This window comes from Leiobunum rupestre, chromosome 5, assembly GCF_980474605.1.
Source record: "Leiobunum rupestre chromosome 5, qqLeiRupe1.1.hap1, whole genome shotgun sequence".
In the NCBI taxonomy this organism is placed as follows: domain Eukaryota; kingdom Metazoa; phylum Arthropoda; class Arachnida; order Opiliones; family Sclerosomatidae; genus Leiobunum; species Leiobunum rupestre.
Genome location: NC_143388.1, coordinates 31527908 through 31540713, shown reverse-complemented (window position 1 = coordinate 31540713; position 12806 = coordinate 31527908). Strand labels below are relative to the sequence as shown.

Genomic DNA, 12806 nt, shown 5'->3' with positions numbered 1-12806 from the left:
GCGACAAAAAATTAACATTATGAAGCGCTCTTACGCGCGCTGGTGGAAACCAAGCTTTAGGCAAAGCATGTTCGTTGTGGCGTTGCTTAAGTTATACTTAACGTTTTTGTAAATTGTCTGCATAATTTTACCGCTGTGCCCGGTTTGTCGTGCTGTAAACTGCAACACTTTTTCTATGGTTTTTTAACTAATAAAAGGTTTTTAGAATACTACAAAAATTACATCGTAACACCCTTCAAATTGTTATTGAGCTCTTGTAGGTGGAATGTACCTTTTAAAAAGGCATTTTAACACCTTTATAGGTGTTATTTATCTCTTACCAAGTGAATTTACACCTTTGAAAGTCTGATTTTACACCTTTAAAAGTGTGATTTTACTCTTTATACGAACCTATTTACACCTCTATTTTCAACTCTCATCAGGTACAATTTTTATCTTTTAAAGTGCGAATTTACACCTTTAGGAGTGTTATTTTATTCTTTAAAATGGCTTATTTACACCTCTAAAGGTTACTTTTAACTCCTTCACGGGTGTGATTTTACTCTTGAAATGGGTGTATTAACCACTTTAAAGGTGTGATTTAAAGCTTACAAGTTGCAAAATGACTATTTAAGGTGTGTTATTACACGGTTATTGGAAATATTTTGTGTCACAAACAAAGAATGATAAAACAGTGTTTAAATAGTGTGGAAAAGGAGTTTTAAATCTCATTTTTTACACCGTATTTTTAAGACAAATATCTTGAAGGTGTTAATACGGGGTTTGATTTGTGTAATAAAACGCCCCTAGCAGTGTCAAATTTCGACTCATGAAAAAGTGTACAAATAGTGTTAAAAAGGTTTGAATCAACACCCCAATTTCTACGAAGAGGAAAGCAACGAAGCTTTATAATTGGGTACTTTAAACGTAAGCGCTTCGTTTAATAACAAAATTAAGGCGGTAACGAATAATTTGCAACTTACTCTTTAATGGAACAAAGCAAAGTTTTCGTTTATAACGTTTGTACATGTAGCTTAAAGGCCTAGGTTTTTTTCTGCCTGTCCCCCTTTAAATTAACTTAGTGGAGTACAAATACCCTGGTTGTAGGCCAAACGCTGAACATGTTGGCCTAATTTAAAGGGGGACAGGCAGAAGAAAACCTAGGCCTTTAAGGGGGAAGCCTATAGTAAAAACCTATTTTTCGTTCAAGTTGAACGTTTTAGTTTTAACAATTACACAATCGAATTATATTTTAATTAATAGGCTGCACCTTCCTCTAGTGCTTAAAATAATTTTGATAATTCTAATATTAATAGTTAACGAGATATAAGGCTATAACTAAAGGGTAGTTTGGGCACTTGCCCAACTTGTTTAGCTCCGGGGGTCCGAATTAAAACGTAATAACTAAATTACTTTGAAAATTTAAAATTGACCAAATTATTTTAAGCACTAAACAAGAGGCTGTTCTACACATAAATATTAATTTATTAAGTTAAAACACAAAAATAAAACAGTTCAGCTTGAAATAGCGCGAAAATAGACAATGGCCACTGTAGTCTTCCCCCTTAACCTCACTAATAGAATAGTTTTCTTTTTTATGAGCTTATGCTAAATTTCGCCACGATGAAATAAAATTGAGGCTGCTATCACGTATTTATGTGATTTAGGATAATTGGTAAAATGGTCCGCAGGTATTCTTCGTGGGTGTACACCGGTGCGCACTCCTGCTGGTCCTTTCACAGGCACTGGATCGATATCTTCAAAGGGAGCTCGGAACACAACGCCCGCCACTACATTGGCAAGTATAACCGACAAGTGTCCTCGACAGATCGAAGGCTGGAGCCAAAAATTTCAACACTGACACCTTAGCTAGGCTAAGCCTAAACGTTTACGGTTATTCTCTTCGACTGTTAAATTTTTAAAACAACGGACAATTTAAACTTCACGCTGAGGCTATTCAAAATGATCAATTTAATTATTATTAAATTAATTATTTTCCCGAATTACTCTTATTTAGGGATTTACTATAATTTATAATAATACCGGAATAAAAGTAATTCGGGAAAATAATTTTTATTTTATTATTATTAATTTATAGTCTATGAACAAAAGTAAATGGGGGAGAAAATTATAGTTTCCGTTGTGGTTGAACTAGTGGCGCCACCAGGCTGTAAGATGAGTAGGCTAAAGCCTGGTTATATTTAGCAAGGAGTCTCTAACATCTTGGACATTGGGTGCCCATTATTTTCAAAAATATTTCATTTGTAAAGGAAAAAAATTTGTTTTCAAATTTTAATAAAAAATATTGCTTTGAAAAATAAAATTTCGAAAATATTTTGTTAGAATATAAAAACCCTAGGTTTCTTATTAATTACCATTGAGTTTCTTTGATACTAATCATTAATAAATTGTGGTTGGCGTTTTTAAAATTGCTCCAAACTCGAGTATTTACTCCATAGATTTTCAAAAAAATTGTAATTTGATTATTTTAAATTAAAACTCAATATTTTGGATGGCAAAGAAATTAAAAACTTCCGGAAAAATTCTAGATTATAATTGTTTTAAACGCTTACAAGTTTAATTTATTATTATAATAACCTCATTTACTTTTGCTATAAAGCATCGTAGCTTTCTTTATTTAAGGTAGTGATGCACTGCTATTATGCTTCTCCTGGCTAAATACTATATAAATTCGTAGAGCCATAAGTAACGTAATAATGAAGTATGACACAAAAAGCTATGTGTAAATTACGCAGTTTTGTTATTTTACAATTCAATTTAATAATTTATCATTTTTGTCATAACACGGTGGCGTTATTTTCATTTTAATATATATTTATCAGGAATCCATACCTCTACTTGGAATGCTTACCGCGGCAGATTTTCGTCTCGATGTGGCTGACTGTTTTTTTGACGTCACTAGGTTAACTTAACAAACAACAACGTGAGAGGGGAGCGCGCGCAGAGGGGATATTTTCTCTCGTAGGCGGGGCCAAAGCCGTCAGAGTTATCTTACTCTACGCGATACGGCAGGATAAGCATTCCAAGTAGAGATATGGATTCCTGATATTTATACAAGAAGTAACATAATAAAGACAACGCTAAAGTCTGTTTCGCGAGTGACTATATAAATAATTATGTGGCTAAGGACTGACAACGCAGTTCACTATAGTATTAATTAATTAACGAATTAGTTATTTTCAAATTTGGACTTGAACGCCATCAAATTAATTTGGGAATGATTTCACCAGAAAAGAGAGAAAGTAGGGGCGAGTTTCCGGTTACGCGACTTCCGGTTACTCAATCACGCCACGACAGACTATCATTAACCGAAATCATTCTGTTTCATACTTATGTTACTCATTATGTTACTTATGATTATACATATATACATGTATTAAAATATATATATATATATTTTTGGAGTTAATATGACAAATCAAGGTAATGTTTATTACGTTACTTATAATTAAATTAAGTATCGTATAAATTAAAATTTGATACCATGGTTAAAATCTAATAATTAAATAAAGTCTTGAAATCAGACACTTGACAAGGGGTCTTGTACACGAAAGCTAGCGAACACTTTTAAATATAAAAATAAATGTTTTTAAAATACCATGATTTAATTATTAGATTTTAACCATGGTAGCAAATTTGAATTTATACGATACTTATGGTAAAAATTATTCAAAAAATAAATATTAATAAGTAGGGCAAGCCGATAAATTTTTTAAATCTGATTGATTTGAACTTCCGTTCGCAGTGTTCGTATTGCGTCTCAATTTTACCTTATCTCGGCTTCAAAAAGGGGAAGGAATTCTGTTCCTACATAGCCTGTACGAAATGCCCACCAATACGATTCCGGGATATCGAATCTCCAAGGGCGTGCGGCACAAGCTGCTCTTTACCAAGGTAAATGCCAAACGATCGTGACAACAAAATAAACATTTATAAATTGAACACTTTGGGCGTGGTTTTGCAGACGTCGATAAAATACTTGAAACCACCGTACAAGACGATGTGCAGGAACTATACCCAAGAATATGAAGACGACGCCAACCAACCTCACAGCCAACCGGTAACAGACACTTCATTTCGTTAAAATCTTAAAGGGAGTATGAACTTTATCAATAAATTGGGTATATTCCCGTTGGATAGAATCCTATTGGGTCGAATTCCCAATGGATCGAATCAAAAAATATACTTTCCCAATTGATCGAATTCTAATTTTGCAATCCCATTGGGTCGAATCCCATTTATTCGAAAAAGTTTATCTGTTTATTTCGTTAGGTTAGGTTAGGTTAGACTAGGTAAGGTTAGGTTAGGTCAGGTTAGTTTAGGTAAGGTTAGGTTAGGTTTCATGCTTTCACTTTTGAGCAAACAAAATGTCGGTCGAATGGGACAGGCGGTCGAAAGGGCAAATTAAATATTTAAAACTGTGCAATAGTGGATTTTATTTTAAAACTTAGTTGTATCGTAAGTAACATAATAACAATAAGTATGACAATTAACGAGATTTACAACCAAACTGATTTTCATAGTTATTGCGTAATCAAGATGTTTTCTCAGCACAGAGCCCTCTATAGTGTCTATAATACGCGAGACTTCCGCTAAGCCGAAGTATATGGTTTCCGATAGATAGGCGGAATATTAGGCTAAAATAATAAAAAATAAAAAAGTTTTACTCTTCGCCACGAGCTCATGTTTTTTTATCACGCGTGATTCGCACGCGGGCTTCAAAACAAAGCCAAAGCCCCTCGCGACTCCAGAACGTACTCTCCGATATTAGGCTTAACTTTTTATCAAAAAGTAGTCATCCAAAACGGTAATTCGCGAGTCCAAGTCACAGCTTGAAGAGAGTATCAGTGTCGAAAAAAGGTTCGGTTAGAAAATTAGCATTAAAGCAATAGGAAGTGTCATACTTATTGTTATTATGTTACTTATAGTTGTATGTACAAGGCTTAGCCAGTTTTCCATAGTTACTAATTAATTTCCAATGTATTTTTTGTTCGTGAAAGCACTGCAAGTACGCTTGTCTTTGGCAAAGGCTTAGCAGGGAAATTGGATGCGTATCACGGAATTTCACCATCCTGAATAAACACAGAGCCTGCAATTCCACCGAGGAAGGTACAATCGTTAGGATAATGCTAAACGTTTACGAAGCCTTTCAATGACACCCGCCTAATGCTTCTCAATTTCTTTCTAGACACGAACAAGTCTAAATTTGAAAAGATAGAGCAAGAGTGTGCCGACACGTGTCCGATTAGTTGCCTGTACGCTACTCACTTGGTCTAAGCCACACTATCAGTCTATAATTATGTTCTATAATTGTGTCAGTTAGTCGCAATATTTACGGATTGCTAAGTATGGAGTGACGTCAAATACAGGGTGTTTCAAAAGGTTATGCAAACATTTGAAGGAGTTGTAGGTAGTGTTGCCGAACCGGAACCTTAGTAGAACCGAGCCGTACCGAACCGAAAGAACCGAATACTTTTCGAATACTATTATTTTTGAAAAAGCCGCGAAAAAGAATAAATAAACCACTGACAACAGTGACAAGGACTATTATGTCTATTGTCTCAATTGGAAGGAAAAACCGTTGTATTTAGAAATCACTTAATTTCGTTTTGTCCAAACTATTGGTTTTTATTTCGCCGCGTGTTCTATGTTACTTCCAAATATGTGGAAATAAGCGAAAATAGTTTTACAGTTTTCTCCTTAATTTTGGTTATGGTTCTCGGTTCGGTTCGGCTTGGTTCCTACTATTTTTCGGTTCGGTTCCGGTTCCACTTACAATTGTTCGTCGGTTCTCGGCTTGGTTCCTACTATTTTTCGGTTCGGTTCCGGTTCCACTTACAATTGTTCGTCGGTTCTCGGTTCGGTTCCGGTTCCTTCAAGAACCGGAACCGAACCGAACCACGGCAATCCTAGTTGTAGGGGGTGAGTTGGGAACTATGCCTGTTTTTTTCCCATTTTCCTACGATGAGCGCCAGAGAGCTTCAAAGTGTGGCCTACTAGCCCCTGGAAGCAGGCTGTAACAAGCGCAAAACCAAGCTGAAGGGAAATGAAATGCGATTTCAGGGGTACGATGAATTTGCGAATGCGTGGGAAAAGACGAAACTATAAAGTCCAGCGGGGCTGAAAAGATGGTAGTCACGTGATTTTGTGGAGAACGACAACGCCATCTATTCTAAGAATTACGAACTATTATTCATTTTATTTTGCTAATGGCGGTTTAAATTTTGATTGATTCATCTAAATTATCAAATTATTATGATTATTTAAAACATCTTGTAATAGAATATTTTTTCTTTACCGTTGCACGGCCAACTATGAGCACGAGTTTCCGAATCGAAGTTGGTTGTGATGTCGTAGTCACGTGATTTTGTTTTCCCATTTCAGCAAGTTGGTTAAGACTAAATTTACTTTATATATTCGTTTATTGATATAAATAACAAAAACAAATGAATATCCGCCAGTTCTTCCGAAGTGAAATCCATTGTTGCAATTTGAAAGTCATGAGAAATCGCGGTCCATCACGACTTTAAATATTGTTTAAGTTTATTTTTTTACGCTGGTTACCTCGATTTGTTTACAGTCCCTTTTTTTACCTATCACACGAACCCAAACCTTAATGTTCGCGTTTCCCTGCTGCTTGGTTTCGCGCTTGTTGCAGCCTACTTCCAGGGGCTAGTAGGCCACACTTTGAAGCTCTCTGGCGCTCTTTTCACTCATCGTAGGAAAATGGGGGAAAAAACAGGCATACTTCTCAACACACCCCCTACAACTCCTTACAATGTTTGCATAACCTTTTGAAACACCCTGTATACACGCCTCTACGAAGAAAAAGACGCGACTCTAGTATTTATGTCACCTTTAAAAGGTTCCAATATTGTCCGCTCCATACTATTGCCATTCGCGACCGAAAACTATCGCTACGCCCTCTTTGGTTCGCCATTGAAACCTAGATAGGTTGCGGCTAAAGCAGACGCTATTAGTTTTTCCTCATCGTTATTCGTAAATTTGACTATATAAATAATGATACTTGTATTTTGATATAATTTTTGCATCATTGGCTTATATTTTGACAAATTTATTTAAGAAAATCGTTCTCGCGACCTTCTAATTTGTCTGTAGCAGACGCCAGATCATAAGCGCAATCTCGGAGAAGCTAGCACCGTTACGCCATCTAGAGTCGTTTCGGTCGCGAATTGACATTTTCTGAGCTACTTTTAGTGGTTTGTTGCGGAGGAAATCCCTACAATTGTCAGGGCTGGACTAACGCATCCGCACTACAAAGATCACGCGTTAGACCCGCTGACTTAGGCTTAAGGATATCGAAAAATGTGTTTTCATTCTAGAAAATGGTCTCAGTAGAAATTTAACACTCGGAAGACACGGCAACGGACACACTTACGTGACATATGTTTATAAACTCATGGCAATACTTTTTTGCGGTGTGACTTTGTTACGTAATATTTATTTATCGCATTTGATACAGGGTTGAAATGTACCAATCAGTTCTCACGGAAAACAGAGAAATCAAGTAATTTCAAATAACAATGAGTTATAGAATTGTCTATCAAGAACTATATTGTAAATTTTGGTTCTCCATTGACAGGGAGGATAATTTCAAGAATCTGACCGAAATTCATATTGAATTGAGGGGAAGCCTTCATTATATTTACAATCACAAACCACAAATCACTGTAAGATGATATTATTAAGCTGCCAAGTACCATAAGTATATAATATTATCTTAAAGGCCTAGGATTTCTTCCGCCTGTTTTCCTTTAAGTTTACTTCCCGCCGCGCAAATATCCTGGTGGTAGGCTAACGTGTTCCGCGGTTGGCTTACCACCAGGATATTTGCGCGGCGGAAAGAAAACTTAAAGGAAAACAGGCGGAAGAAATCCTAGGCCTTTAAGGAAGAAGTATCCATCAAGGCCATAACAATAGGTGAAAACTATTCGTAAGTCCGGAACTGTTAAAACAACTGAATCGGACTAAGCTATGGCGTCACCAAAACGTCCGAGACAGATCGGAACTTGTTGTACGAATAGTCTGAAATTCCATCCTAAAAGCACGTATTGACTAGTCTAAAAACCAATTGCGGACGAATTTAAGAAAGCTCAGCCTTGTGTTCTTGATGGTACCTGCTTTCGAGCAAGTATACTGTTTGAACAGTTCCGAAAGGTCCGAGAACCAGTTCCCGCGAACGAAGGACCAGGGCCGGACTTAGAGATCCTGGGCCCATAGGCAGATAAGGAGTCTGGGCCCCCTTTTCACGCGCTGAATTTACTCTTATCCCTGGAACTAGGCTGTGCCTCACTAATTCAGCGTAGAAGTCTGAGCTCTACGGTTATATTACTAAATAAAAGCTCTTAACAATCGTCGACTAAATACGCGATAATTATGCAACATTGCGATTTAAGGCTACGTCCGTAAACTGCCAGACAGAAATTTTGGTAATTTTAAAACAAAATCTTATACCTGGGAATTTCTCCAATATAAATTACGATTGATATTATAGATTTATGCCTTCGAATACAGTAATTACGGTCACTGGAGGGCCCCTTTAAAGGATGGGCCCCTAGGCCCCGGCCTAGGTTGGCCTAGGCGCAAATACGACACTCATCGAACGGTTCCGGACTGGCGAATAGTTTTCACCTAATGAAACACGTACTTTCGCAGACTCGAGGCAGTTTTCAGTGGGTGCTAATTTTACGCCAATAAACCGCGGAATGATACACCGTAACGCGGCCCAAAATTTACCACGTTTATTACCAAAAGTGGATAAGGCTTCGTACAAAAAGTCCGCAACTAGATATGTTAGAGAGTAACTTGTTAGTTTCATTGCTTCCCCCTTTTAGTGCCACTGAATTAGTTTAGCAGATGCGACAAATTCTTCTTCTTATCCCTCTAGCGGAGAAAACAGGCGTTACTGCGACTGTCTAAGTGCTAAAGTATAGCGCTTTATTTGCACTTTCTTCTCGCGGTATTCGCGACCGAAACCTATCGCTACGCCCTCTTTTGGCTGCCGTTGAAAACTAAATATGTACTAGCAGACGCTTTAGTCTTTGACAGCCAGTAGCGTAATTATTAACGCGTATTAAAGTGTTATTAAGAGTTAAATTGAAGCTAAACGTTATTATTTGAATTTTATTACAATTTAACTCTGTGTTGCGCAATTATCCCGCCCAGATGTAGACATTTTTATGTTAGTTGACAATAGCAGACGATCGATTATAGACACTACCTCGTAAGAGCAGCGCCACCTAGACTTGTAAAAGCTCAGCTCGGCGCGGTAACCACCCATACTTTACCGAATTTATGGAAAATCCAATAGAAAAATAATGACCACTTTTTTATTATAAAAATTAATCAATTTTTATAAAATTATTTAATTTAAATGGATAGTAGAGAGTTTCAGCAAACCCATTTCTAGGCGTTTACGCGAACGTCTGCAACGTTCAGGATATTGGTAGACGTTCGCGTAAACGCCTAGAATTGGTTTTGCTGAAACTCACTAGTGAAAAACGAAGTAATTTTTTATGGATTTGTAAAAAACTTCCCGCAAAAGTAAGTTTTGGCATATTTTAAATTTTTATGAAAATTGAGTACTTGAAAGTCAAATTAAAAATTTATTTATTTCGACAATTATCACTCTACAGTAAATTTTACCATTATCAATCGTGTATTTCAACACATCAAACAATTATTTAGTTGATGACGTTTCCTCTAAATAGTCCAAACGGCCTTCGTCTAAATTAAATATCATTATGTTTCTTTTATTTATTAAGTGCTCTACCAATTTTCCTTGTATAATGTATTAGCTGCGTTGTTATATAGTTTGGCTGAGTTATTACTTTATGAAAGTTGTTAACAAACTTCAAAATATAATTATTCAAGGAAAGAGCCAACAAAATTTAATAATTCAAAATAATCACTTCGTCTTACAAAGTTGAATTAAAAAAAAACTTGTTAAGAAAAGGAATTTTCTACGATCTTAGCGAGGCGGGTACTATTTTCATAACGTATCTGTATTACTATTGGATAAAATTGAATTTCGTTTGTAGTATTTTCACAACTTGCTCATGTTTCGTTTTTGTTATTGCCTAAAATTGAATATCTCTGTTACTATTTTCACAACGTGATAACGTATCTGTATTGCTATTGGTTAAAATTTAATTTCGTTGGTATAACACGCCGTATGCTAATAAAGAAACACCATTTCTAATAGCCCAAGCCGAAACCCAGCCTAAGTTAGGAATTGATACGAGGTTTTATCCACTTTTAATAATACTCAAACTAATCATGTAAAAAATACGTTAAAAGGAACCACCTGTGGACTGCATTGTAAAGGATGATAAAATTGGCGAATAAGTAGATAAATCCATAATGAAAAGGGATAATAAAGCTAAACCCTAAACAAATTTGAAGAAATGTACGAGCTATTAGTAAGTTTTTAAATTTCTTCAAATTTGTTTAGGGTTTAGCTTTATTATCCCTTTTCATTATGGACTTATCTACTTATTCGCCAATTTTATCGTCCTAAAAAATACGTTGCAAACGGTTGTGTAGGGTCATTTTCTAAATTTGGTTAAAATTACGACCTTGAATATTATCAAGAATGTATTTATATAATTGGATCCTTAAAACTGACGTGTTGAAATGATACATTATTGGTAAAATTCGTTAGAAAATTATTTCTTAAACGTTTGCTGACAAAGTATTAGGAGGATGTAAGCGAAAAACATTGCCAAATATACACTTATATCTCAGAGATATATCAGTGGCGTAGGAACGTTTGAGAAGTGGGGCAAAGCAGTTTAAAGCCGGCGATCCCTGGGTCGTCCCCTGGCGGTAAGATAAAAATGGAACCCCAAAAACGGACCAGATTTAGTTTTTCTTGCATTTGGAAATTCTATAGATGAATTTAAATTGATAATTAACAGAGATTTTAGTAAGTTTTAAGTTTATTTTGATTGAAAACCGATATTTCTTGGGAAAATTAAGGATCGTAGTTTAATACGTCGCCGTTAAAACAAAACCACGTATCTTTTCGGTGGCCTTTTTGAGAAAAATTGATTTTTTTAATTTTGCAGAAATCGCGTGTTAGGTTTTTACATGTGAGTTAATTTTATAGTTAAATAATTTCGTTTCAATATTGACTCTTTATGAGGATTTTAATTTCAAAATATTTTGCTAAAGGGGATATTTTAGAGATACGTGGTTTTGCGTCATGAAGTGAGATAGGAGCTGAAAATAAGCAAGATACGTGCTTTTGCGCGAAATAAGTTGTGAATATCAAAGATACGTTTAAATGTTTTCTCGATTTAAAAAATAAATCAAATTGCAACCTATTAATGTTTTTAATGTTATATACGTAAATTGGGGTGTAGAATCTAAATATGTCAATTTTGACAAAACCACGTATCTCAAGTTACCTGGTGTTGTTTTAACGGCGATCTATGGAGCCGCTCCTACCTTTATTTCAGAAATTTTTATTTTTTACCGAGCATTAAGTTGGGGGCAATTACATTATTTCGCCCCCCACCTGGTTCCTACGCCACTGAGATATATTATACAGTTCAGTAGTGTATTTGAAACTAGTGCTTCCAACCAATTCTCAGATAACACTTATCTGAACCGAGGAAATAATTAAGATAGTTCAGATATCAGAAAATCTGCATTGACGTTCAGATATCAGATAATCTGCATTGACGTTCAGATATTATCAGATTAGTTCATACGGTTTAAACACGAAACTTATCTGAATTCATCGTAAATAGTGTAACTTTGACTGTACTAAAATTTAACCCCTCTCAGGTATTTTACATAATTTGACCCTTCCCTTGAAGGATTTTTAGCTACGCCACTGATCGTAACCCGATAGATAGAAACTGAGCAGATTTAAGATGACTCACAGTTCTCGATTTTACATATTTCCTGATTAAATTTCTTTACAATTTTTAAATACCGGTAATTTTAAATTTTTTCCACAAGATTATATATACACTATGCGTTTAAAGGCTAGTTCCCACTTAGCAAAAAATGCAGTTTTCGCGAAGCGAATTGACGCATGCGAGTGAAATTTAGTGAAGCTCAAAGCTACGACGAAAATTAAATTCGTCGCGAAAGTCTCGAAAATTCGTCAAGTGGGAACTCGGCTTAAGTCGGATAAATGTTCAGCTAATTGAGATGAATTATAGCGAAAATCGATGATTGCCTTCGGGCATCTGAAAATTACGACCTGAGTAATCAGATCAAATCAGTTGACTGTTGAACTTACATTGTAAATTATTATAAGATATATTAACTAATAACTAACTTATATTTGCAGCCCATCGAGTTATTTAGTAATTTGGGGGGTTACTTGGGAGTGTGGCTGGGACTGTCCGTCCCTCTGGCTTACGAATACGTCACCAAATTACTCATGATGATGTCGGGATACTACGCCGAAAAGCTCGATTTTCAGATCAAAAGGTGATGCGCTCCACCGCACCAACTTGAATACTTTTATCTAAAGTTCATATTCCGTGTTCTGTTCAATGTAAATACAATAAATAACAATAAAAAGTGGTTCTACATTTCATAAATAAATATTCTGTAATTCAGTGCCTTGGAGCGTAATTAAACAAAACGGCACAGCCACAATAGTAGCCTCTTCATCCTAGCACTCTTGATTTTACCCCTTTGATTAAAAACCACGGCTCCGCACTGGCCTGGCATAGGTAGATGGAGAGAACTAATACCAATCGAATGACGCCTGAATTAAATTTATATCGAGTGCCGTTGAAGATAATTCGTCGATTCCCGTG

General features: G+C 35.9%; 1 protein-coding gene across 1 annotated transcript; it reads left to right on the top strand.

Annotated features, from left to right (window-relative positions):
* Positions 1 to 3410: 3410 nt before the first annotated feature.
* On the top strand, positions 3411 to 12562 carry LOC149944147 (uncharacterized). The gene is made up of 8 exons (XM_090176295.1): positions 3411 to 3423; positions 3746 to 3894; positions 3965 to 4060; positions 5001 to 5109; positions 5189 to 5255; positions 7484 to 7528; positions 7604 to 7691; positions 12329 to 12562. Exons 1-8 carry the CDS (start codon positions 3411 to 3413, stop codon positions 12473 to 12475), a joined length of 714 nt encoding a protein of 237 aa, XP_090032421.1. The 3' UTR covers positions 12476 to 12562.
* Positions 12563 to 12806: the final 244 nt, after the last annotated feature.